At 44.5% G+C, this 27,340-nt stretch overlaps 2 protein-coding genes across 2 annotated transcripts in view; both read left to right on the forward strand.

Moving 5' to 3' along the window:
* Positions 1–2,957, forward strand: part of TRIP11 (thyroid hormone receptor interactor 11) — a 74,733-nt gene extending 71,776 nt beyond the window's left edge. The window contains exons 21-22 of the mRNA XM_006879210.1: positions 479–623; positions 2,737–2,957. Coding sequence (XP_006879272.1) covers positions 479–623; positions 2,737–2,957 — 366 coding nt within the window. The remainder of the gene's footprint in view (positions 1–478; positions 624–2,736) is intronic.
* A 9,310-nt stretch (positions 2,958–12,267) lies between these two features.
* FBLN5 (fibulin 5) overlaps positions 12,268–27,340 on the forward strand; it is a 119,478-nt gene continuing 104,405 nt past the window's right edge. The window contains exons 1-4 of the mRNA XM_006879211.1: positions 12,268–12,295; positions 12,436–12,505; positions 20,333–20,521; positions 20,664–20,765. Coding sequence (XP_006879273.1) covers positions 12,268–12,295; positions 12,436–12,505; positions 20,333–20,521; positions 20,664–20,765 — 389 coding nt within the window. The remainder of the gene's footprint in view (positions 12,296–12,435; positions 12,506–20,332; positions 20,522–20,663; positions 20,766–27,340) is intronic.

Below are 27,340 nucleotides of genomic sequence, written 5' to 3' on the forward strand. Positions count from 1 at the left end.
AGTCTGTGTAGAAGAGTTAAAAATGTCTTAGAATTTGATGTCTTAATTGCCATTGATGGCAAGAAATAGAAGATTTATCATCAGTTGACTAATGGAGTATTATCATCAAAGAATATCAACTGAATTATTACTTTTTAAAAATTGATCCCTAAAAAATAGCTAAAATGAATAAAATTTCAGTTACTCATAATTCTTACCTTAAAAAGAATCAGATAACTACTTTTTAAATGTTTAGTTAGAATAACTAGTACCTTTTATTAGTGCTGTTGTTGTGGACTGTTGAGTTGGACCTGACCCATAGCCGACCCTCTGGTGGGTTTTCAGAGGCAGTTAATCACACGGGAGGATATTGCCCCTCCTCCCGTGGAGCAAGGGCTGGTGTTGTATTATTATTAACATTATTAATGTTAGTGCAAATGAAGAGAATTATATTGTCTAGCCTAAGAATAACTAAAATGCCTTTCTCCCCCCACCCCAGTCTTTTTCAGAACTTTTTGTTAAGTTTCTAGAAACAGAATCTCATCCTTCTATTCCACCACCAAAGCTTTCTGTTCAGGATATGAAGCCTCTGGATTCACCGGGAAGGAGAACGCTAGCTACAAACGAACCAGAAAGTGTGAGAGGTAAAGCCAAAGACATGTTTGGTCTATGATTTTTAAAACAGTGCAGTCTACATATTAACCAAATTTTCAGTGTTGTTGAAAATATATAAGGACTTTTCTCTCCGAATTACTCAAATTCATCCGGTTGACTATTTATATTCTTGTCACCCTGTCATCATTTAATTGGATTTGATGAGTTCAAACAGTATGACATATTTTCCTTTTGTGTTTCAGAATGAAGTGTTTAATTTTTTTATACTTAGACAGAAACGCTATACATGTACTGAGACAGATAATATAACCAGGTGACATTAGGTACAAGCCATGTCTATTGTTCCAACTTAAATACAGATACAGTTTCATGTTAGATTTGGAAACAGATCTTGTTTGTTGCCCAGGACGATATCTATGTTGGAATACCAATTGACATATTTCAGCAGACAGTTGCTGCCCTGCATGTGCTCACCAAGTTGTGCCAAGAAATCTGGAGGACAACTACTTGGCCAACTTAGTGGAAGAGATCCATATTTATTCCATGTATAAAAAAAGGTGGCCTGACAGAGTATGGAAATTATCAAACAACATCACTCATATCACACACTAGCAAAATCCTGCTGAAGATTATCCAGATTTGAACAGTATATTGGCAAAAAACTACCAGAAATACAAGCTGGGTTTAGAAGAGGTCGTGGCACTAGGGATATTATTGACAAAGTCATCTTGACAAAGAACAGAGAGTACCAGAAGAATGTCTATTTGTGTTTCATTGACTATGCAAAGACATTTGTGTGAATCTCAATAAATTGTGACTAACCTTAAGGAAAATGGGAATCTCAGAACACTTGATCATGCTTATATGAAACCTATGCTTGGACCAAAAAGCAGTCCTCAGAACAGAGCAAGTATACACTGCATGGTTCAAAATCAGGAGAGAAGTGCATCACGGATGCATCCTGTCCCGATATCTTTTCAATCTGTATGCAGAACAGATCATCTGGGAGGCAGGGCTTTATGAAGAGTGTGGCATCAAGATTGGAGGAAGACTCATAACAACCTATGATATACAGATGACAACCTTGCTTGCTGAAACTGAAGAAGACCCAGAGCACTTGCTGCAAAAATTCAAGGACTGTAATCTTCAAGATGGATTGAAGCTCCACATTAAGAAGAAAAAGATTTTCACTTGGCCAATTGGCAGCACCATAGTAGATGGAGGAGAGATTGAGGTTGTTAGCAATTACAGCTTGCTCGGATCCACAATCAACACTCTTAACACCAGCAGTCAGGAAATCAAAAGATGAATTGCACTGGGAAAATCTGCTGTCATGGACCTTCCCAGAGTGCTGAACAGCAGTGATGTCACTTTAGATACAAAGGCTCGCCCAGTCCAGTCCATGGTCTTCTCAATTACTCGTTATGTTTCAGAGAGTTGGACAGTGACTAAGGATGACAAAAGAATAGATAGCTTCAAGTTGTGGTGCTGGAGAAGAGTCTTGAACATACCATGGACTGCCAAGAAAACAAATCAGTCTGTCTTGGAGAGGGTGAAACCAAGTCTCTCCTTGGAGGCTAAGATTTTTGAAGCTCTGCCTCACTTACTTTGGGCATATGGCCAGGAGAGATAGGTCCTTGAATAAGGACATCATGCTCGGAAGGGTGGACAGACAGCACAAAAGAGGAAGACCCCAGATGAGATGGATTAATACAGTAACTGGGGCGATGGAGGTTGGTATGTCAGCATTAGTGAGACTGGCTCAGGACAGGGAAGGGTTCAAAGCTGTTGTACAGAGGGTCACTATGCATCACAGGTGACTCAGCACATAACAACAATAACATACTGTGACAGGTTTGGAAGCAGAAATGACATCCACTTCCTAAATAACATGCCTCCGGAAACACTGTGAACTTTGATAATTGTCGATAATTGTAGAGGGGCTTCAGTCCTTTTGTTCATGGCGTTGCTATGAGTCATGCTAGACTTGAAGGCAGTCAACCACAGCAGCAGAGAGAGAGAGAGAGAGAGAGAGAGAGAGAGTGTGTGTGTGTGTATGACAATCAGTGAAGCCATGTAAGAATCACTTTCTGTGCTATTGTGAAGGATGGGAGATAAAATAATTTCTGTTTTGTTATTTAGAAACAGCAGGATCCAGAACTGGGAGAAGAGCAGATGTGAGTCCATTCCTGGCTCCCCGTTCCGCGGCTGTGCCTCTTGTCAACCCGAGTGGACTTGGAAGTGGCGGGTCGGGGCATCTTCTTTTGAAACCTATCTCAGATGTTCTGCCCACATTTACACCTTTGCCAGTATCGTCTGACAACAGCGCTGGAGTTGTACTGAAAGACCTTTTAAAGCAGTAGGTGATTCTCGAGACAGAGATGATTGAGCACTTTAAAGCAACCATGAGCACTATATGTATGTACTTTATCACAAAGTGGCCTTTTGGGAAGAGTCATGCATTTGTTTGCCATTGTACTTTCCTCTAAATTTCATAATAAATATTACTAAGACTTTTAGAAATTGCAGATGTCATAGGAGCAATTGTTTGCTATGTAATCTGCTTTTTTCTTCTATAATTTGATGTCGTATAAGCTAGAAACATCTGATTTACAAAAGAATAAATGAAAAAGACAAAAATATTAGTAGTTGTATATCAACTTTTATTTCCTTTTCTGAATTCCCAAGCTCATTTAAGTTAGAGACATTTGATTTAAAGTTCATTTTGATACACAGAAAGGAAGAAATGCTTGTAGTGACTTCTCTGCATAGTAGAGAGAGCCCTGTATTAAAATCACTTTTTCAGAATTTTGTGTAGACAGGTCAAGGACAAGGTCGTCCCTTGAGGTCATCGGTGTCCTGAGGTGGATTGTTTGTGTACTTGTTTCTACGCAGTTTCCTCACCTGTAAATTCCTGTGATGACCACCATGGTCAGGACAGAGAGTGGTTCTGAAAAGGATTGCTTGCCCCCCCTTGGTTCTCCATCTCTGTAGTGTCTCCGTTTCATGCCTCCTTAGATAAGATGTCATCAAGTATGTAATTTTTGAAATGAACTTTTTTTGCTCAACATAATTTCCTTAATACTTGTCAACACGGCCGCATGTTTAGTAGTTCCTTCTTATTTTCATGTGTATAGTTTGATGGCCTCATGGGCACGGAGACGCACTGCCAACCCAAAGGCAATTTGAACCTGCCAGCTGTTCTGTGGGAGAAGGAGGAGCAGTCTCCTCCCGTGTTAATTCACAGCCTCCAAAAACTCACTGGCAGGTCAGCTACAAGTTGGTTCAGACTCAGTGGCACTGAGTGTGAGCTTTTTTTTTTTATTGTTGTCATTTTTTTTTTAATGTGTGTACCGTCAAATTGGATCTGACTGGTACAGGAGGTGATTGATTGTTCCTCCTTCTTCAGCAGAGCATCTGGTGGAGTGTGAGCTTTTTAAATACAGCGAGACTATTATTTAGTTTTAGGAGGTATCTTTCTAAAGTTACTGTTTTAAAACTGAATGTCTCACGCACCTTGCATAGCAGTGTGACAGTGCAGCTCTGTCTCTGAAACTGGTGTCGCCATAACTGAAGTGACCCTGAAGCTTCCTGTGACCACGCCCGCTCTGCAGAGGCCCAGAACAGGCTTGGAGTGCGCCACACCAGGCGTTTGAACTTGAGTGTAAGAGGATTTCCCTCATTTCCTATAAACCCTTCATACAGGACTGACCTGGACTTTCCTGTCTGTACTAGTTGTCAAAGTAGTGTGTTTTAAAAGACATTTCTTGCAAATTTTGTCCATGTCAATCTGTGTTAGAGATAGAAACATTGGTAGAGCAAGAAAAGGTGAAAATGATACTAATCCAAATAATGTAAATAGTGACCTGGCTCCTGCCAGAAGGAGATTTGATTGTAAATTTTGCCATGATAGTTAACTGTATACCTTCTACTGTATTTGGGAGAATGGAAATCTTTATGTTGATGGATCAAACTTGTTTTTCTGAAAATTTAAGTGACTGAGCAGTGCTGCCCCTGATTGTCACCTATCTCCTTAGCGGACTCGTTTTCAGTGTCATTCTCTGTGGCCGCATGCTTTAGAGGAAGCTGTTGTACCAGTTCTATATTAGAACTGTCAGTGCCACCTCCTGGTCCATGACCTGCCAGCGAAAGTTTGCTTTGTGGCTGCTTTGTGCTCTTCCTGAAGATGCTCTCACAGCCCGAGACGGGCGCCACTTGCACTGCAGTTTCATTTCTGCGTGAAGCAGCCAAAGTGCTTGTTTTCTAGTTTGAGGGGGAAAAAGACACATGGTCTCAAATGTTCTCTCATGACACGTGAAAGAAGAGGTGCATGGTGAGGATTTAAGTAGCATGTCATCGTAGTTTAAATGACTTCAATGCTATTTGAACATTTCCTTTCCTGACCAAACCGGCCCCCATCATTTAAGTTTGGAAGCTGTTGTGGATGGATTGCATATCTAAACATTGCAGCGCATGACCCTGCCCGGCTGCAGTTTAAATAACTGTGTGACCTTGTCCTAAAGCTCTCGGGCCTCATGTTTTAGTTGTATCATCATAAAACTGTACTGATGAGGGTGCATACTAAGTGTGTGTTGATTTAAACCAGACATAACTCATGGACTTTTCTGAAACTGAGTGGTGTCAGAGATGAGCCATCTGTGCAAGGAATCTTAGTAACGCCACAGTGATAAGAGCTACAGTTCTAACGTTAACAATGCAGTGTCTGTCGCCAACAGCTCTTTTACGGCAGCACTTTGCAATGGTTTTACTGTTTACTTCTCTCTCTGTAAACTTCCTAGAATTTGCAGTTGAGCTCGGCAGTTTGTTGCCAGTTTTTTACAACATTCCTAATTGTTTTCAACCTCTATACTGGAGTAAAACATCCTTCAAGCCCTTGAATTTTATTTTTCAGGCAATGCTCTATCATGCGGTTGCTTGAGTTTTTATTCCTGTCGTCACTGATTTTAGAAAGCAAAAAAATCCCCCAAGTGAAATAATACAACTGTGGAAAAGAAAATGACTTTGTTGCATCTATCCAATTAAAACATAATGATCCCGCTTCCCAAAAGCTTCCTGTTCGTCTGTTCAGTGGGTAGCAGGAAGACAGAAGGGAGCTATCTTGCTGAGTCAGTAAGCTAAAAAACTAATAAAAACCCCCAAACCAAAAACACCTAATCCAGAACAACTGTCTTGAGGGACAGGGGTGATGGAGATGGTTTAGAAAATGCTGTTAGGTGTCAAGCAGAAAGCATTTTAATTTCATCTTTGAACCTGATGAAATTTTTATGTCAAAGTATTTACAAGGTCTTCTTCCATCAACAAAAAGTTTTATTTTGTAAATAGCAAAGTAACTATAAAGTGATATTTATTTCATATATTCCTATGGAAAAAATAAATAATGGTACTTTTAATGTTCTGACATTTGTGATCACTTGTCAGTATTTACTTTTTAACTTATTAAAGTTGATAAATTGCTTTTGGATTTTTTGGGAAATACCTGAAAGTGGGAAATTGAAGACACAAACCATGTTTGTTCGTTTGTGTTGTATAGCATGAAAGTCAATGCATTTCTGAATTTCTCAGGAGCACCGCAAGGCAAAAAGAAATTCTCCAAATAAAAATGATATATGTAAGTTGGCAATGTCTTCATCCACAATAAAAACAATTTTTTTTAGCATACAGCTACTGGCTGGCCTTTTCTTTAGAAGGAAGAGAAATGACTTGCACATGTTGTTCATAGCAGCGGTGGGTGAACTGCTGCAGCTCATATCTGAGTGCTCCCCGGGTGTCTGCCTTGAGAATGCGGTTCAAGCTTTGGAAACGTCACATGAACCGTTCCGTAGGTGCTCAGGTTGCCGTGTGGGACGAGCATCTCCGAGGCCCTGGGCCATGCTTGGTTCTCCTTCCCTGCTGGCGGCATGCGTGATGGGCCTGTGCATCTTCCTGCAGTCAGCTAGAGCTTCCTTTTTTCCTTCAATGCAGAACCTGGGTCATTCTAACGGTTCATATGGCCAAATGTGGAAAGGAGTGTGGGTTTCAGTGTTGAGAACTGGATGGAGTGCTAATTCAGAAACTTCCTGTGTGAGCTTGAGAGGGAGCGATGGTCAGAACATTGGGCTGCTGACTGAGGTCAGCGATCTGAGCCCACTGCCTCTGCCTCACAGAAAGGTGTGCATCCTGCTTGGGTAGATTTACAGCCCGGGGGATCTGTGGGAGACTCCTGCACTGTCCCCACAGGGTGGCTATGAATTAGAGTCAACTCTGTGCGAGGGTGGACAAAAGTAGGGAGATGTGACCTTGAGCAAAATTTCTTTTGACATTGAGCTTCATTTTCCTCATCTCTGAAATGTACCAACACCCACCTCATAAAATAAACGAGGCGTTACAAGGATCAGATGACCTGCATTTGTAACATAGGGACTGTGAAAGTGCTTTATAAAACAGCACATTCCTCCCTCATTGACATGGACAGCTTCCAAAGACCAGGTCAGTATGCAAAAATTGGCATCATCTGAAAATGGAGGATGACAACACCGTTACATAACTGCCAACTTAGTAATAATCACCGCCAAACTGCAGAGAATCGTAGCTCAGTCCAGCTGAACCTTAACCGTCACCGCCACCTAACCACAGAGTTCTGGCTCAGCCCAGTTGAACCTGAACCATCACCACCTCCAAACTGAAGAGAGTTTTGTCACCACCACCAAACCACAGAAAATTGTAACTCAGCCTAGTTGAACCCGAAACCATCACTGCCACCAAACTACAGAAAGTTGTATGTAGCTCAACCCAGCTGACGCTGAACCGTCACCACCACCAAACCACAGAAAATTGTAACTCAGCCTAGCTGAACCTGAAACCATCACTGCCACCAAACCACAGAAAGTTGTAGCTCAGCCCAGCTGAACCTGAAACCATCACCGCCACCAAACCACAGTCCTGGCTCAGCCCAGCTGAACCTGAACCATCACAGCCAGCATTACACTCACCTCAAACGTCAGTGTTCGTGCTACCAGACATTGTTACTCTGCAAAACGGATTTTTTACTACTGCTTTGCATTCAAAATGTCAGATAATGAGCTCTTCGCTAAGAGAGAAGCAAGTAGTGGTCTAGACAGATGTAAGAAGTGAAGTGTGGATGAGAACACGTGACGGTGGGGGATGCAGACCACAGAAGCCAAGGTTTGTTTCAAGAAGGTAACAGTCACCATTGTGTTGCCCCCAACTCATGGTGACCCTTTGTCTCAGCACTGCCGTCCTTAAGTCCGGGATGCAGAGGGCAGTGGATTTGGGTAGAAGGAAGTTGAACTTTTTTTCTGAAAGGCTTAAGGTTGACTGGTTTTTCAGAAGTAGATTTTCAGGCTTTCTGAAGTGCAGCTTGATGAAGAACTCAAAACTTCCAGTTGGCAGCGGAGCATGTTAACTGCACCAGCCAGCAACTCTCAGCAAGGTAGAGAACTGCTGGGAGGAGGATGAGGTAAGTCCTCAAAGGAGTCTCTTGGACTTACAGACCAAGTTGTTGCCGGCTTTGGCTAGTGCAGTGGTGGTGGGGTGATGGGGACTGAAGCAAGCGGTGATTGTTTATAGGCCATGTTTACTAGAACACCACCAGGTTTCAAGGGTGGACAGAGCAATGGAGGGAGGGTTGTTTGAAGCTAGGAGACTCCAACCTGTGTCCGTTCTCATGAGAAAGCCGGGGTTTAGATCAATTGAGGAAAAACGTCTTGAGAAAGAGGATTAGAGACGGAGGGATAGGCCTGAGAGGAAGGACTCCTTTCCTGGGACAGAAGGGGCAAGGGGAGAGGAGGGGCCGAAGGATGCAGACAGCGCTTGGTTTGGGCGGAAGGAAGTTGGAATTCTCTTCCATGAGGTGATGGTGATTATGTGCTGTGGAGTTGGAGCTGTCCATGCAGCAGGTCTTCAGAGGCAGTAAATGACACACGAGGAGATTGCCCGTCTTCCCACGGAGCACCTGCTGGATTGAAAATGCGTGCCTTAAACGTAATGCGTGGGAGTGATTGTAATGTACAGCGTGAATGAGGACTAGTGTGAAGCAATGTATGTGAACTTTGTGAGCAATCCAATATGGTGATGATGTTGTTGATTGCCGTTGAGTTGAGGATGACTCATAGCGCGACCCTATGGACAAAAGGCCTGAAGACTTTCTGTAACAATCATCGTTTCTCAAAGTTCATAGAGCTTCCAGAGGCATGTTGTTTAGAAAGCGGATGCCACTCCTGCTTCCAGACATCTCAATCTGGGAGCTCCTCCAAACACTGTCTTCCATGGGTAACCATATGGCATTCAATGAAAACAAACCAAAATAAAAAGAAACCATAAAGCAAGAAAGAAAGTTGTCTCAGAGGGGAAAAAGCAAACATGCCTTTGGGAGTGCAGCACAGCTTCCTACCACTAGGCCACCCGGCACACCTTGAGGTTCAAGAGGGCTTACCTGCTAAGACAGGAACGTGGCCTGAAGCTCGAGAAGTTCAATCCAGTGGAGAGACAGATGTGTGTCTGAGTGACTGGGGAAACTGAGAAATGCTGTGGGGGCGCACTCCCCACGCTGGTGACCCTGACTTGGCCCTTGATTTGTAGAGGGGGAGTGACTGATAACCAAGGCTTCAGGGAAGTAACATTTGTCCGCTCGTGAAGGAAGTAAGCTAGGAAGTAAAAGGTCAGAAGTCCCAGCACCCCTGCCCTCACCAAGCCTACTGGAAACAGAATGCTGTTGACCCGACCCTTGTTTTCCTGCTCTGGGACGCGGGTCATGTGAGTATATTACTTTCTGAGGTCTTTACAGAATATTGCTGTCATAATTTAATAGATCCCAATGTATTAACAACCTCATAACTACAACAATATTTGTTTTGGAGATAACGAAAAATTCAAGAATGTTAATAAAGGGAGCCCTTGAGGCAGACATTTGAACCCTGGGCTGGTTTTTCTGCCTTGGCTCCAAAAGTGAAGTCTTGCCCTGTGTCACTCGCTTAGCCCTTTGGAGCTTATGAAAGTAATAACTGGCACTATCAGGACTTTTCAACTGATAACTTTCAGCTGTGACTGTTTTTCCAAACATAACCTTTTCAGCTCTAACATTCTTGGACCTGAGGGAAGTTTTTCTGATTGTTAAAAAGTAAATCTTGATATTTGAAAATGCTTAACCTTGAACTTGCTGCATGCAAGAGTTTGGTGAAGTTGTTTCCTAGTTATGCTTGGACTGAACTGTTAGAGATGTGAGGTACAGAGAGCACCTCGGTTTATCAGATGTTTGTCTTGCCATACAGCATATGATGTACCATTTTGTGCACACAAAATTAAAATTTAAACACTTTCCAAGATCTTCAAACACTGTCATACACCTTTAACATAGCAATAGAATAATTGTTACTGTGAACTACTGTTGTTGTTTTTGTTATGTGCCATTGAGTCACCTGCGACCCATAGCGACTCTGTAAACTGCCCTGTCCTGAGCCAGTCTCACTGACTCCAACACACCTACCCGCATTGTCCTAGTTCCTGTGTCAGTCCACCTCATCTAGGGTCTCCCTCTCCCATGCTGTCCCGAGAATGATGTCCCTCTCCAAGGACCTGTCCCTCTTGGCCATGTGCCCAAAGTATGTGAGACATGTACTTTGAATTTCTAATAGCGTTCAAGCCTGGCTGTGTGGTAGTCTGTAGGGAATTGCACTGTTAACCTAAAGGCTGCCCTTTTCTGCTGGTTCGAACCTACCCGCAGCTCCACAAAGTGAAGATGCATAATCTCTACCCAGGAGTGGAGGGTCAGCTATGAGGGTTCTGACTTGATGGCAATGAATGAGTGCGTGAGTGAGGTTGGATGAGGTTGGTGTGTAAATACGGGCCACACATAAATCGGGTGGACACATAATCCGGGGACTGTCTGTATATTACTGTTCTATTTAAAATAAGACATTTGGATGTTGAAAGACATTCTAGTGTTAGAAGTTTTTCTCTGTGAGGGATCAGTCTGAAGCCCTCCCTTATTCCTGTAAGGGAGTGATGGGTGTCTGTTTTTTAAGGACAAGCCTTTCTCAAGGGCAAGATCACCTCAAAGGTTAAAAGAAGACATTCTTTTTAAAAAAATTCTTTTAAACATTTTAAAAATGTTTTCTTTTTTAATTTTTTTGTTTTGTGAGTGTACCATCAAATCAGATCTAACTGGTACAGGAGGAGATTGCCCCTCCTTCTCCAGCAGAGCATCTGATGGATTTGAACCACGTACCTCTGGGTGTGCAGTGCAGCTTCTTGCCACTAGGCCACCAGAGCTCTGTAAATTTTTTTATTAATTTTAATGAAAGTTTACAGAGACTGAGGATTTCTATTCATTCCTTGTTGCACTTAAGACATTATTTTTTAAAAAAAATAAAAATAAGAGCATAAATTTGCTTCAGATTTTTGATGCAAAGTCCTTCAGAATTCGAAGGTGATGGAATCCGGCCACACTGAAGGGTTCTATGGACAAAATCTTGAAGGATACAGGAAGCATTCAAAAAAAGATGGGATATATTGGGTCATTGTTCACTGAAAAGAAGTGGTTGACAGTGAACCACTTCAGTGACATTTCAGGAAGTAGTTTATGATCAAAAAAGTAATGAAAGAAGTTATTCAAATGGCACTAAAGGCATTGGGGGTGGGGGAGAAAGGCCCCAGGAATTAATGGGATACCAGTTGACATGTTTTAACAATGCAGGCCTGGACATGCTCACTAGTATATGCTAAGAAGTTTGGAAGACAGGTACCTGGCCAATGGACTGAAAGAGAGTATAATTTGTTTTTATTCCTAAAAAAAGGTGAACCAACAGAATGTGGATACTTGGGGGCTTGGAAAGCAACAGGGAGATGACAAGTCGAAATGGCTAAATTTTTTTTAATTTTAATTTTTATTTTATTTTTATTTTAATTGTGATTTTAACAAAAGTGAACAGAAGTTAGATTTTCATTCATTCATTGTTGCACATTTTACCCCTTCTCCCTCCTTTCCCCCTCTTCCAGTTCACTTTAAAGAAAAAATTACTTGTTTATTTTTGCACAGTTACACCCCCCAAGTCCTCTTTGCAGTGTACCTCTTATTCTGGACTGTTGTTATACGTATAATACCTAATTATAGATTCCTTTTAGACAGTTCTTTCCTTCATCTGTTCCAATGCAGTGTTCGTTATTTATCCCCTTTTTTCTTAGTTTCCCCTCCCATGTCCTATGTTATGCAATATTTGTCCTTTTGTGACTGAGATATTTCACTCAGCATAATGTCCTTGAGGGCCACCCACGTATAATATTTTATGAGTTCCTTGTTTTTCAATGCTGTGCAGTAAGTATTCTGTTGTGTGAATATACCGTAGTTTTTCTATCCATTCATTTGTTGATGGAGAAAATGCCTTAATTTTTAAGACAGGTGGTACTTCACATAAAGCCCATGGGTGTGGGGGGCCTTCCTGCCTGCGGTTGCCCCCTGTTTGTCCTCACCTACCCCCTAGCACTGAGCTGACCATGCCACCCACAATTTTGCTGTCCACGGAGAGAGAATCAGTGAGAGTGTGTCTGTGCGAGTGGGAGTGCAGGCAAAACCCACCTGGTGAATCACAAATAATTGGAGAAATCTCAGCCTTGCTTCTCCTGTCAGTTGGGACAAGTCTCAGCCAGCTGTAAGCCGAGATGAGGAAAGGTTCTCAGTGCCTGGCTGGTAGGAAAACGATTCAGAGCAGTGGAGTGGGACCCTGGCCTCCTGGTGGATTTCCAGCAACTTCAGAGCCTGTGGTGGGGACACATCCGGGCCAGTGGTGTGTGAGCAGCCTGTTTTGACCCCTGAGCTGTCAGGCCCAGGGATCGCTGGGAAGCTGGTCAAAAAGGTAAAAGTCATTGACACTCGCTGGCAACCCCAGCAGAACCTGGGGTGAGTGGGCGTGGGTGGGTGAGGAGGGTTTTGCCATTCATCTGCCAACATGCCAACAAAGTAAAAATAAAGAGAAAAATAAGTCAGAATCAATCATTGCTACAGCATCATGTCTAGTCCTCAACCAAAAATTAGGAGTGACGTGCAGAAGAAAGTGTGATCTCCTTTTTTTTTTCAGGAAGAACAGCCGATGGAAACCATGTGGCCTCAATGCAGAATGGCGCACAGACTTCGAAGCATTAATTATACATAAAGAGACTTGGAAGACTATTCAAGAAGACAGAATAAGATAAGGTGTGCATAGCCAATGTTATGCAGTCTCAGAATGGCCCTTCATTTTTCTGCAGAGTTGAATACTTTCTGTTAAAGAGAACTTCAGACATACACTGAGACATGAATGCAGGTACCTGCTGCTAACTTGGTTATTAGGTGCTGTTGAGTTGAGTACGACCCATAGTGACCCTGTGTTCAAAATATCTGAACCCTGTTCTATCCTGTGCCGTCCTCACACTTCCTGACAGACGAGAGCCGGTTGCGACAGTCTACTTGCTTGGAATCCTCCACCCTTCCCAGCAGCATCAAGTCCTTCTCCAAGCTAGCTTTAGCGGTTATTAACTCAGCAGTATAAAATCTTGTTTCATCTTGGACCCTACTTAAAAACAAAGAATTGCTGACGTACCTTTCCATAGCACATTTTGTAACTGGAAAGGAAGGTGCTGCTCTTTGTGTTAGAATAATGGTTGCGTAGTTGTTGCTCTTGAGTGGATTTAACCTATGGTGGCCCAGTGTGTGCAGAGTGGAACTGCTCCACAGGGTGTTGAAGCTGTGACCTTTCAGAAACAGATCTCCAGCTCCAGTTTCGGAGACACCTCTACATGGGCTTGAATTGTCCATCTTTCTGCTGGGAGTCAAGCCGCCAGAGCCTCCAGTTTATCGAGACAAATAACGTATTGCCTCTCCTGCTCCAGACCTCTTCCCAGGATGCCTTGGCTGAAATGTGACATCCCATTTGGACTCTCTTCTGATCATCTCCAGCTTCAGAGCAGTGAAGTGTGGGACACGTCTGGACCAAAACCTGGCCACTCTGTTACCATCTGTGCATGTGAGGGGGTCTTCGTACTCTGCAGCTTCTTGCCTTCATGTAGCTTCAACAGTGTCTCCTCAAAATTCATGTGTACCCAGAATCTCAGAATATGACCTTTCTTGAAAAGAAGGTCTTTGTAGACATACTTAGTTAAAATGAGGTCATACTGGATTATGCTGTTGTTTAGGTGCTGTCTAGTCATGTACAACTCACAGCTCAAAGGCATCAATTCTCTATCAATCATCCCTATTCACTGTCCAACTCTCTGATGCATAGCACGTAATTGCAAAGACTATAGCCTGGATCAGGTGCACCTTAGTCTCCAGACTAATGTCGTTGCACTTCAGTACTCTTGAGAGGTCCCTCACAGCTGACTTTCCCAATGCAGTTCATCTTCTGATTTGCTGGCTGCTGTTACCAAGAGTGTTGACTGTGGAAACCAAATGAACGAAAACTGTTAACTATCTCAATCTCTTCACCATCCGTACTGATGCTGCCAATTGGATTGGCCCGGTGGTGAGAATCTTTGTTTTCTTGATATTGAGCTTTAATCCATATTGAAGACTGCAGTCCTTGACCTTCTGCTGCAAGCGCTTCAGGTCCTCAGTTTCAGCAAGCAGGATTGTGTCATCTGCATAAGGCAGGTTGTTGACGATTTTCCCACCAATCCTGATGCCACATTCCTCCTCGTACAGCCCAGCATCTTGGATGATCTGTTCTGCGTACATATTGAAAAGGTATGGAGACAAAATACATCCCTGATGGACCCATTTCTTGATTTTGAACCATCCAGTGTCTCCCTGCTCTGTTCTGACGACTGCCTCTTTGTCCAAGTATAGGTTTCGCATTAGCACGATCAAGTGTTCTGGGATTCCCATTCTTCTCAGAGTTAGCCATAGCTTGTTGTGATCCACACAGTCAAAAGCCTTTGCATAGTCAATGAAGCACAGATAGACATTCTTCTGGTATTCTCTGCTTTCTGCCAAGATCCATCTAACATTAGCTATAATATCCGTAGTACCACAACCTCTTCTAAATCCAGCCTGCACATTTGGCAGTTCTCTGTTGACATATTGTTCCAAACGGTTTTGGATAATTTTCAGCAGAATCTTGCTTGCATGTGATATCAATGATATTGTTTGATAATTTCCACACTCTGTTGGGTCACCTTTCTTTGGAATGGGAACAAATATTGATCTCTTCCAGTCAGTTGGCCAGCTGGCTGTCCTCCAGATTTCCTGGCACAACTTAGTGAGCGCATCCAGGGCAGCGTCTGTTTGTTTAGATTTAGATGGTCTAAAAAATAAAAAAGATTTCACTTGTTGTTATGTACCATCGAGTCGCAACTCATAGCGATCCTATGTACAACAGCCCTAAATTCTGCTCTGTCCTGTGCCAATCGCACTGCCTCTGACACACCCATCCCGATTACCCCAGTCACTGAATCAATCCACCTCATAGAGGGCCTTCCCCTCCTGAGCTGTCCTGCCACCATCCCAAGCATGATGTCCCTCTCCACGGACCGGTCCCTCCTTACAACATGACCAAAGTATGTCAGACGAAGCCCCAGAACCCTTGCCTCCAGTGAGCTGCCTGGTTTAACCCTTTCCAGGATGAATCTGTTTGTTTTCCTAGCAGTCCATGGTATTCTCAATACTCTTCTCCAGCACCACAGCTCAAAGGCATCAATTCTTCTTCTATCCTTCTTAGTCATTGTCCAACTCTCTGATGTATAACAAGTGATAGCCTCTATCAGACGCACCTTAGTCTCCAGAGAGACACCATTGCTCTTCAGTACTTTGGAGAGGTCCCTAACAGCAGACTTTCCCATGGCAATACGTCTTTTAATTTCCTGGCTACTGCTGCCAAGAGTGTTGACTGTGGAGCTAAGCAAACTAAAGCTGTGAACAATCTCAATCTTTTCACCATCCATCCTGATGCTGCCAATTGGTCCAGTGGTGAGAATCTTTATCTTCTTGACATTGAGCCTCAATCCATATTGGTGGCTGCAAACCTCACTTGTGTTACAGAAAGAAAATGAGAAGATGAAGGTGGGAGGACCCAAGGAGTTCTAGAGTGTCCCTGATGACCAGGCACCGAGAGATCCAGCGGCACTGTGACCAGCGAGCAGAGACAGCAAAGACCTGGTGACCCAGGAAGGAGGAGGGCACTAGGCTCAGACCTGGTCCGGGCCAGAGTTGTGACTTGACCGTTTTCTATGGGGACCTGGGTTCGGAGTCTGTTTCTTCTTCTGAAAGCTGGGCCTGGGACATCGCGGGCTGCTGTGAAGGTCAAAGGTGAAGGTTCACGCAGGCCAAACATGACTATGGTTTTTAATTGCTGTCCAGTTCCCCACGAACAGTGCATACTGCTTGGCCCTGCACCATTCCCATGGCCAGTGAAACATCAGACCCTCGTGACCCAGAGTTGTCAGTGGCTGGTTAATGGCGGGACATGGCCGGGAAGAAACTCGGGCAGTCACCTTCCTTTGCGATTGATAGCCGTGGAGACCCAATGGAAGAGCTCTATGAGTTGGAAGCAACCCAACAGCCTGCAGTCTGAGTTTTTGAATATTCATGTGAAGGTTGGGCAGTGACTAAGGAAGGCCAAAGAAGAACTGTTGCCTTTGAATTGTACTGTCCAAGGATGTTGAACACACCGCGGAATACCAAAAGAACAGACAAGTTGGTCTGGGTAGAATTGCAGTCAGAATGCTACTTGGAGGTGAGATGGTGTGACTTTGTCTCACGTTCTCAGGAGAGGCCAGTTCCTAGAGGAAAACATTGGTCTTGGAAAAGTGGAGGGTCAGAGGGGACGAGGAAGGCTCCCAGTCGGCTGGTGATGCAATGCTTGCAGCAATAGACGGAAGCGGAGCAGAGACTGAGGATGGGGCAGTACTGAGCAGTGCTTCATTCTGTTCTGCACGGGGTCTCTATTAATCGGAGCCCTCTAGAAGGCACCTAATGACACTGACAACAACAGCATTTGTGTCTTTGTCATTCGTTTTGTTAGGTGCTGTTGACTCAGCTTGACTCTTAGTGACCTTGTGAACATGAGATCTGACCTTGCCCTCTCCTGTGCCAGCCTCCCCCTCTCCAAGCTTGAGCCCGTTGTTACAGTCACTGTGCCAATGCTTGTTGAGGGTCTTCCTCTCTTTCTCTGACCTTCTACCTTTCACAGCATTATGTTTTCTTACAAGGATTGGCCCCTTCTAACAATATGTCCAAAGTACATGAGAGGAAGTGTCACTGTCCTGGCCTCTACAGGGCACGGTGGTTGGACTTCCTTAGACACATTTGGTCATTTGGTCTTTCGGCACCACATGGAATCTCCAGTGCTCTTCACCAGCACCACGATTCAAAGGCATTCAGTCTCCCTCTCTTGTTCTTAGTCATTGTCCACTTTTCAGATGCATAGGAAGTAACTGAGAATACTGGGGCTTGGATCAGACACACCTTAGACTTTAAACTGGCACTGTTGTTCTTCAGCACTTTGGAGAGGTCTTTGACAGCGGATTTTACCATTGCAACATGTCTTTTTGATAACTGCTACTGCCATGAGTGCTGATTGTAGATTCAAGTAAAATGAAATAATGGACAATTCCAGTATTTTTTTTTCTCATCTGACATGATATTGCTATTGGCTCGTTGGTGATGATTTTTGTCTTCTTGGTATTGTAATGTAACTCATATTGAAGATCTTTGATCTTTGGTAAATGCTGCTGGTCTTAACTTTCTTCAAACCAGGTTGTGTCATCTGCATATCACAGATTGTTGATGAGTCTTCTGCCAGTCCTGCTGGTGGATTTGAAGAGCCAGAGAGGTGTGACCTCTGGGTTCCCAGTGCAACTCCCTAAATCTTATACCACCAGAGCTCCCCTGGAGTCATACAGCATTCCACTTTGGTTATGCAAGACTTCATTTTTCAGAAGTCCTTTACTTTATGTAAGGAGTACTGGTGGAGCATTATTTAAAATGCTTGTCTGCCATCCTCAGGGCTGTTGGTTCAAATTCACCAGGTGCTCCTCAATAGAATGGATGATGTGACAGTTTGCTTCCATAAAGATTTACAACCTTGGAAATTCTTTGGTGCAAATCTCGTCTGTCCGTCAGAGTCACTATGAGTTGGGATCACTGTGTAGGCAGTGGGTTTACATTTAGTTTGGGTTACTATTTATTTTGATGCCTTATTTTGTGGTTGTTGTGAAGCTGAACACTGTGACACTGATGTGCCAAATGTGATAATGGTTACCCATGACGGACAGTGTGTGGTGGAGCTTCCCGATTAAAACAAGCCTGGAAGCAGGAGTGGCATCCACTTCCAAAATGGCTTGCCTCCAGAAATCTATGAAAAGAGGTCAGGCTTTTTTTGTGTGTTTTTAATTAATTTTTAATGCAAGTTTACAGAGACTTAAGGTTTCCAGTTATTCATTGTTGTACTTTTCTCCCTGTCCACCCCCTCCCCCAATCCACTTTTCTCCTTGATGAGTAAAAAAACTCTTTCATTGCTATGCAATCCCTTCCTCCAAGTCCATGGCACTGTTCAGCCTTCACCCTGGACTCCTGTCATGACAATAATACCTAATCATATATCCCTTTTAAACAGTTCTTTCCCTCATCTGTTGCAATGCAATATACATCATTCCTCCCCTTGTTCTCTGTCTTCCCTCAATCCCAATGTCAGTCCTATTTTACAGTAGTGGCCCTATGCAATATTTGTCCTTTTGTGACTGAGATATTTCACTCAGCATAATGTCTTCTAGGGTCATCCACTTAACATAGTATTTCATAAGTTCCTTGTTTTTCAATGCTGCATAGTATTCCCTGTGTGAATATACCAAAGCTTCTCTATCCATTCATTTGTTGACGGGCACTTGGGTTGTTTCTAGCTCTTTGCTATTGTGAACAAAGCTGCAGTAAACATGGATGTGCATATATCTGCTTGGGTGGCGGTTATGGTTTCTTTAGGGTAAGGCCTTTCGTTCATAGGGTTGCTATGAATCGTCTATGACTCGATGGCACCTAACAACACCAACAACATTATAATCTTTTGCTTTCATAAGCAATGGTGCAGAAATAGCCTGGTACATGTAATGCAGTTTGAAAATTTTCATTTTACTCTTGAGTATCATGTGTTATTAAAAATGGTTTCTTATATAAAAATTTTCAAACGTATACAAAGTCAAGAGAAGGTTTAATGAACACTCAGCTTCAACAACTATCAATATTGTTCTTAAAGGTTATCAGCTCTTTTTAAAAATATACCTTATTCATACTATGTTTACTGCATTGAAGTCTATGAGGGAGAGAATAGTTTAAAAGTATTATATTTTAGGGCATTATGTTTATCATAAGAGTACGGAATGAGAGTTGCAGAGTGGAGTATATTTGGGGTGGGGGGGGTGCGGGGGGGATTGTGTACCAATGAAGGAGTTTTTCTTTTGCTTTTCAAGGAGAGGAGCGAACGGGGCGGGGGGTGGGGGGTGGGGAGAAAAGTACAACAATGAATGAATGGAATTCCGAAATCTCTGTAGATGTTCATTGAAATAAAAAATATAAATAAAAATAAAATTTAAAAATATATACCTTATTCATGCTAAAATACATGGAATAAAACATTTACGAGCTCAGCATTTTCTTTGCGAGCAGTGCTGTTCCTGACAGCTGTCGTCGCGTGTAGCCGTCATCACTCGTCATCCAAGTTTTTCTGCCACAAATAATGATACGCTCAGGCCTCCTCTGTGTCATCTATAGACGAGAGTCGTCAGCAAGGTTTCATTGAGTGAAGGAGTGGCAGTGCTAAAAGAGAATTGCTTGAAACCCCAGATATCAGCCTTGTGAAGGACTAGCCAGCAGGCGTGTGTTTTCGCCCCTCACTCTGCTTTCAGCGACTGTCCCTTTGGTTTTCCAAATCACCTTTTCCCAACTTAGAAAATTTCCCTAGGATGCCAGTGAGGAGAACAGGGGGATGGATGAGGGGAGCAGAGTGAGGTTGGGGGGGAGAGGGCAGAGTGTCCGGACTAAGGTTGCCTTGTACATGCAGATGTCTTGAATTAGCGTCCATTGGGGGCCACCCTCCACCTCTTCCTCACCCCCTCACACACCACACCCTTCTTCTGGAAGCCCGTGAGTTTCCGATCAATTTACCCCAAACTCTGCTTAAAATGGTTCTGGTTTCCCAATAAGTCACAAGTTTCTGGTCCCCTGAGCTGGATTTGTCACCAAGTCAAGTTCCTCTCCCAGAAGCTAAGCATGTCCCTGAGCGTGGGCTGGGTGGCTACCGTGCCCATCTGAGCCATGTGGGCCCTCTGAGCCCCCCAGCCCTAGGGTGTCCTCCCTGGATGGGTAACTAAAGGGTCAATGGGCCCTCTGGCCTCCCTGCACCCCACCCTCCGGCCCTTATGGCCAATCGCCTCCACCAGGATGCTCAGAGGCAGGCTTCCCCTCCCAGCGCTCCTCGGCACTCGGTCCTGGCAGGCGCCCCAAGATTGTTGTGAGGAGTCTAGCCAGTTGGTGAGCGCTGTAATCTGAACCAGCTGTGTCCAGACCGAGGCCCCATTTGCATTGTTTAACATACTTAGAAAATGAAGTGTTCATTTTTAACATTCCTCTTCCAATTGGTTTAATGCTGAATTACTGAAGAGGGCTAAGCGAAACCAGGTGCCGCCTCCGTCTGCGCCGCGCGCCTGTGGATCGGCTCCGAGGACCCGGGCTCTCCCCGCGTCCTGCCCCACCACTCGCCAGCCCCCCTCGGGACTGCAGCCCTCGGCCAGGCCAGAGGGCCCGGAAGGAGGCTCAAGTTCAGGAAACTTCCCGGCTCAGCAGGGCAGCCAGCCTGCACCTCTGCGCCTCGCCTGTCCTGCGCGCACTCCGAGAACATGCCAGGAATCCAGAGGTGGGTGCCGGGCTCCGGGGGCTGGAAACGGACCCAAAGTCATGGGTGCAAAAGTGGCGGTGGCTGTGGTTCAGGCGGTGTCAGGATATTGGAAAAGGCATGAGCCAGTGATGCAATGACATTGTAATTATAAAAAGCTGCCTCTCGCTTTCCATCTGAAAGCCCTTCTTTGGGGAGTAGGCGTTCCACAGTGGAGCTCCGGGGCGCAGATGCCGCGCTGCGCAAACCCGAGCCTTCTTCCTGCTCTTCCCTCCGGCAGCAGGACTGCGGGCTCCTGTGCTGGTGGGACTCTCCTTAACACGATTCTGAGTCCACACTTTAAACGGGACACACCGATGGTTAATCGGCTGCCACTTGCGCTGACGCGTCTGCTGGCGGAGGAGCGACCACGCTAGCTGGCGGCTCAGCTGTCGCGCTCATCCTATGAGGGTGTGTGGGATCCGCACAGGACATGGGACCCAGAATCTTCAAGCCGATGGCCAGTGGGAACCGCAGACAGAACTACATGTAAGCCAGCGCTTTGCTTTGCTTCCTGCAATTCGCAAACTCAGCCACGAAATCCTTAAAGCTCTCAGGGCGCTTTAGCTGGATGACATCTGCATAATCTATTCACAGGACTCTCTTTTACTTTGGTTTAAGGGAAAATTCACAGAGCAAGTTCATTTTTCATCCCACCATTGAGCCACACTTGGTTCTAGAATGTTCATTTCCGTTTGCCCCGCTTCCTCCCTGCAAGTCTGATGTCCATAAGTCCTGTCCTCCCTACTTTCCTCTGGTGATCTGTGCGCTCTTCTGCTTATTGGATATTGGCTTTCCTTTCACCCATCTTAATGTGTCTGTTATCTATATACTGATTTTCTCACTCCCCTTTCCCTCTCTTCCCAGCCCTGGTAACCAGCCAAGAATGCCCTACCTGTGTGTGGACCTTTCTTTTCCTTTGCTTAATAGTGATCTTATACAGCCCCCATGGGACTCTTGCAAGCCCAGCTGCCTTCTACAAATCAACTCTCTCTCTCTCTCTCCCCACCCCCCCATGTGTATGTGTGTATACACCACAGAGCTGTTAGAATGTCACCCTGGTCTGTGGCAGACTGTGGCTGAGTCTCAGTTGGTATCTCCAGCTTTCCTCTCCCTAGTTTAGGATAGTTCATGGAGTTATGAGCATCAGAAAAACAACATCTACAACTTCAGACCTGCTGTCATCAGGTCGTTCGTTTCCATTTCAAAGCAAACCTACGAGACAGAGTAGAAACACTTCACGGTCTCCAAGGATGTAATCTTCACAGAAGCAGACTGATGGCTAAGAAACACACGGTTCCTATGGTTAGGAGTTTTTTCTTGACAGTTTGGAGCTCTCTGGAAGGCTGCGAGGACAGCAGTGCTTGGGGCTTCCTGCCGGTCAGGAAAGCCCTCTCTGTAGCCCGGGGCGTGTCTGGCCCCCAGATTCCACTGTGCCTCTTCCTGCAGGCTGAGCTGGACATGGTCCCTTTTCAGTGGAGACCCGTCCAGGGCTGCCCTGGCTCCAAGGAGCGGAGGAGCGAGGGCAGGGGGAGAAGGAAGCAAGCACGTCTTTCCCACTAGGGCTCAAAGTCCCCTGGATTCACCAGCCTGCTCTGTCTCCAACATAAACGAGACAGGGTTTTATAACCCCCAGAAAGAAACCTTCATGCGAAGAAACAGGAAAACATTGAAATTCATAATATACAGGCTGGAAAAGAAATTTGTTATTGTTCTTTCATTCCTTCCAGATACAAATCTGGCTGTCGCAAATATAAAAAGGCCCCAGGACTCGGCTGTGCCCCGTGTAAGGTCAGGGCTGCCCCCAGCAGTACAGGACCTGGCTCCCACAGGCGCTCAGACCGAGGGACCGCTGGTGGCCTTCCAGGGGCTTTATCCTTTGCTCGGTGGAGAGGAGGGGGCAGTGGGCTGTGCTTGGCCTGGCACCATTCCGTGTTCAGTTTCTGGTGGGTATGGAGTGGAAAGGCCTTTCCTTGCTGGGGCATTCCAAGTACCTACCATTTACTGAGTCCCATCAGCCAAATGGATGTGATGTGCTTTGCCGTCTGTGTGGCACTCTTTAAAAGGAGGGATTATAAAGTGGAGGAGGATGTTGGCAGCAAATGCAATTACTAGTTTAGCTGCCTTGCAGTATTTATGCCCACAAGTTCATTGCCCTATTGAAGAATTCTTCAAGATCACTTCCTCCAGGAAGCCTTCTTTGACTTCCTTATTCCTTCCTCCAGCCTCATGGCGCCTAATGAATATTTTTGTCACTGCTCTTTCGAGAGTGCATTGACATTGATCAGGTGGCTCCCTAGCCAGCCTTGAGGGTAGTGATCGAACTTTCTCTCTCCCTCATCTCTTTTTCATGCTTTGAGTGAAAGGTTACAGAACAAATTGGTTTTTCATGCACTCATTCATAGCTAATGGCATTCTTTGTCATCTCCACATTGTAGACATAAATCTAGTCTACAATGAGTAATGATGTCAGTTTGAGGACTAAGGTACGCCTGCTCGAGTCCATGGTCTTTTCAGTCCCTTGCTATGCTATGCTGGATTGTGATTAAGGATGACAGAAGAAGAATTGAAGCCTTTGAACTGTGGCATTGTAGGATAATGCTGGATATCTCATGAACTTCCAAAAGAACAAACAGATATGCCTTGGAGCAGACGCAGCCTCCTTGGAGGCAAGGATGATAAGGCTTCGCCTCACACACCTTGGAAATGTTGTTAGGAGAGGCTGTTCCTTGGAGAGGGTCCTCAGGCTTGGGAAGGAGGAGGGATGGTGAAGGAGGGGCAAGACCCTCAACCAGGTGGCTTGACACAGTGACTGCAGCAGTGGGCTTAAGTGTGTGACAGATTATGAGACGGCACAGGATGGGGCAGGATTCAGACGAGTTGTTCATAGGGTCGCTACGAGTCGTACTTTTCTCCGGAGCACCTAGCAACAGCCACAACCACAGCACAGCAGGACTCTCTCCACTGCCTCCCTGTGATTCACGTTTAGTGACTGGGTCTTTTTCTCCTTTTCATTTTTTTAATTAATTTTAATAAACATTTACAGAAATTTTGGATTTCCATTCATTCATTGCCGCACTTTTCTCCCTGCCCACCCCTCCCCACCAGTTCGCTCCCCTCTCCGAAAAGAAAAAGGGAAAAAAAAATTTCTTCATTGGTATACAATTCCCCCATCCCATCTCCCCACCCCCACCCCAAGTACACTTCTCTGTGTAACCTTAATTCTGGATTCCTGTGCTAACCATAATACTCAATCATATATCGCCTCTAATCTGTTCTTTCCCTCAGCTGTTTCAATACAGTATACATAATTTATCCAGTTTTTTCTCAGTCTTACCCCAACCTTGATGTCATCAGACCCATTCTACAACAGTGGTACCATGCAGTATTTGTCCCTTTGTAACTGAGATATTTCACTCAGCATAATGTCCTCCAGGGAGTGACTGGGTCTTAATACCATAGTTCTCTCCTCCCCCCCTTTTAACATTAAAAAAATGGTGATTTTAGTAAAAATTTACAGAAAGGATGGGTTTTCATTCATTCATTGATAGACCTTTACCTCCCTTCCCCTCCCGCATGTGACGCATGTGTTGTTGCGGATTGTTCAAACAGGTCTTCCCAACTCCAGTCCCAGTGCCAAGTTCATCATCTGGCTGTTCTTTCCTGACTCTCCCCTCCCCCATGTCCATCCATTTTATAACAGGGTCCTAGGCAGTATATGTCCTCTTATGACTGAGATATTTCACTCAGCAGAATGTCTTCTAGACTCATCTTTGTTGTTTAGTGTTCTAAAAGTTCATTGTTTTTCAGTGCCGCGTAGTGTTCTATTGTGTAGATCTCCCACAGTTTTTCTGTGCCTTCGTTTGTGGACGGGCACTTGATCTGCTTCCATCTCTTCATTATTGTGAATAACACAGCAGTAAACATGCGTGTGCTTACATCTGGCAGTCACTGCTCCGGTTTCTATAGTCCCAATAGTGGGATAGCTGGATCAAATGGTATTTCTATTTTCAACTTTTTAAGAAAGCGCCAGACTGCCTTCCATAGCAGTTGTACCATTTTACATTCCCACTGTTGTTTGTTGTCGTTAAGTGCCATCGAGTCGTAGGCAACTCATAGCGACCCTATGAATGGAAGTCCTTGACACCTGCGTGACTTTCATCCTTTCTCCAGGTTCATAGAGTTTCCGGAGACAAGCTATTACAGAAGTGGATGCCACTCCTGCTTCCAAGCTTGTTTTAATTGGGGAGCGCCACCAAACACTGTCCACCGTCGGTCACCATTATCGCATTTGACACATCAGTGTCACAGTGTTCAGCTTCACAGCAACCACAAGTTACCTCTGTACGGCAAGTGAACAAACCAGGGTTATATGACCTAGAAGAATGTTTGAACAAAAACAATGAAGAACAGGCCTGCGGGCTGCGGATTAGAGTCACCCACCTTTGGCTAGCAGCAGTAAATGAGAGTTCCAAACTTTCGATAACCTCGCCAATATTTGTTGTTTGCTGCCCTGTTGAATTTTGCTGTTGTTGCTGAGGTGAAATTATATATTATTGTTCTAATTTGCATATCTCTGATAGCTAGAGATTTTGAACATTTCTTCATGTGCTTGTTGGCCATCTGGATTGAATAAAGCAATTTCCACCTTTGTCTGGGATGGAAAGAATAAGGAAAGCACTACTAAAAAAGAAAACCAAGTGTGAGGTATTATACTCCCTGATTTCCAATCCCATTACACAGGCATAGTAATAAGGACAGCATGGTGCTGGTACAGCGACAGACATAGAGAGAGATCAAAGGAATAGAATTGAGAACCTAGAAATCCAAGTATCTACCTATAGTCAACAAAGAGACCAAATCAGGTAAGTGAAGAAACGACAGCCTCATTAACAAATGGTGTTGGCAAAATTGGAAAATTATCTTCAGAAAACTGAAGCAAGACCCACACCTCACACCATATACAAAATCCAACTCAAGGTGGATCAGGGAACTCTGAATAAAACCAAAGATGATAAAGTTCATCAGAGGAAAACTAGGAACAAATTTAGAAGCCCTAATCTACAACATGAGTAGACATCCAAGAGTCATGAAAAGCCCCACATCCAGGAGAAGATAAAACAGATGAATGGGGCCTTTTAACAATCCTATTTCTATGCGCATCAATAGTTCCTCCAACAGGGTACAGATGAAGCCCACAGATGGGGGAAACATTTGGCCATGATGTATATCTTCTAAGGATTCACACCTAAATGTTATAGAATATTCTGGAAATGTTATAGAATATTCTGGCACCTTGACAAGAAAAAAGGCAAACAACCCACTCACAAAATGGGCTCAAGAGGTGAATGCACCCTTACAATCCTAGCTCACATGTTCAGCCTTCACGCCTGCTATTCACCAGATACATCACAGATAATGCTTTACATTTGCATAGGTTTTGTCTTTTTGAAGCATTTTTGTGACCATGATTTTATTAGATCAGCTTTCTAAGAGATGAAGGGGAAGCTCGGGCACAGAGTGGTCTGGTGGATGGCAGAGCCGGCCTGATCTGGAGTTTCTCAATTCCTCATCCTTCTCAATATGGTTCTCCCCTCAGCTGTCCAGATTCCCGGGCCTCTGTCCCCATCAGGAGCAGCTGGGCAGCAGGTCCCGAGGCTGTGTGAGAGGGCCCGTGGAGGGTGGGCAGCCTGAGTTTACCAGTTCTGAGGGGCTGGGGGGGGGCTGGTTAGCATTTGTGGGCTGGGAGCTTCAAGACTGGGGAGCAGGTTCTGGTTAAGTGACATCCTGCTGCCCATTCTGTGGAGCTCAGCTCGGCTGGGGTCACTGGTAGCTCTCTGATTGTTCGTCACAGTTTAATGGTTCAGTAGGGTCATTCACCATGCCAGGATTTACTCTCCCCCACTTCTGTTTGTCTTTATTGTTCAAAATGTTTTATGGTTTGCATACATTCATATACACTGTGTTTTGTACAGTATTGTTGTTGTTGTTGTGTCCCATAGAGTTGGGACCAACCCATAGCTGACCATCAAGTGGATTTTCAGAGGCAGTTAATCACATGGGAGGAGATTGCCTCTCCTTCTCCCACGGAGCAGCTGGCATCGAACCGCGTGCCTTTAGGATTGCAGCACAGCTTCTTGCCATTAGGCCACCAGAAGCATTGTGCTGCACACATATACTTTGTGTTTTATACAATCATTCACATAGGCTGTTACCTTGGGTTTTATACAATAGTTCACATACATTATGTTTTATGTCATTAATTACCATTCCTCCTGTCTTTTCAAGTCCTCACTGAACTCTCCCCATTCCTTCACCCTTCTCTCCACGCCAGCCTCTGCTATCCTCTCAATTTCTGCACCTCCTCCCCTCCATCCCCTTCACTTTTGAACATTTACACCTATCTTGCTCCATTAGCCTCCTGTTTTCACAATAATGATCTTATGTAGTATTTGCCCTTTTGTGACTGAGTTATCTCACTCTGCTTAATGCTCATTAGACTCTCATGTTACGTAGTATTTCACAAACTGTTGTTTCTGAGTGCTGCATAATATTTCATTGTGTGATGTTTTTAATGAAGACATTAGCATCTTGCCTAAGGAATAAAGACAAAGGCACCAGGGTGACTGATAGTAACCTCACGTGCCAGGGTAGACCGCTCTGTGCTCCAATGGGCTTCCTGAACTTTTGGAAGCAAATCACCAGGCATTTCTTCTGAGGCATCTGAAGGTGGATTTGAACTTCCAACCAGCTCTTCAGTTAGTCGCTGAGTGTGTTAAACATATATATGCTACCTTAAGAAAAAAACAACCGCTGCACTGCAATCCTGAAGGCGAGTG

This window comes from Elephantulus edwardii, unplaced genomic scaffold, assembly GCF_000299155.1.
Source record: "Elephantulus edwardii isolate Elephantulus edwardi_28Jun2011 unplaced genomic scaffold, EleEdw1.0 scaffold00002, whole genome shotgun sequence".
In the NCBI taxonomy this organism is placed as follows: Eukaryota; Metazoa; Chordata; class Mammalia; order Macroscelidea; family Macroscelididae; genus Elephantulus; species Elephantulus edwardii.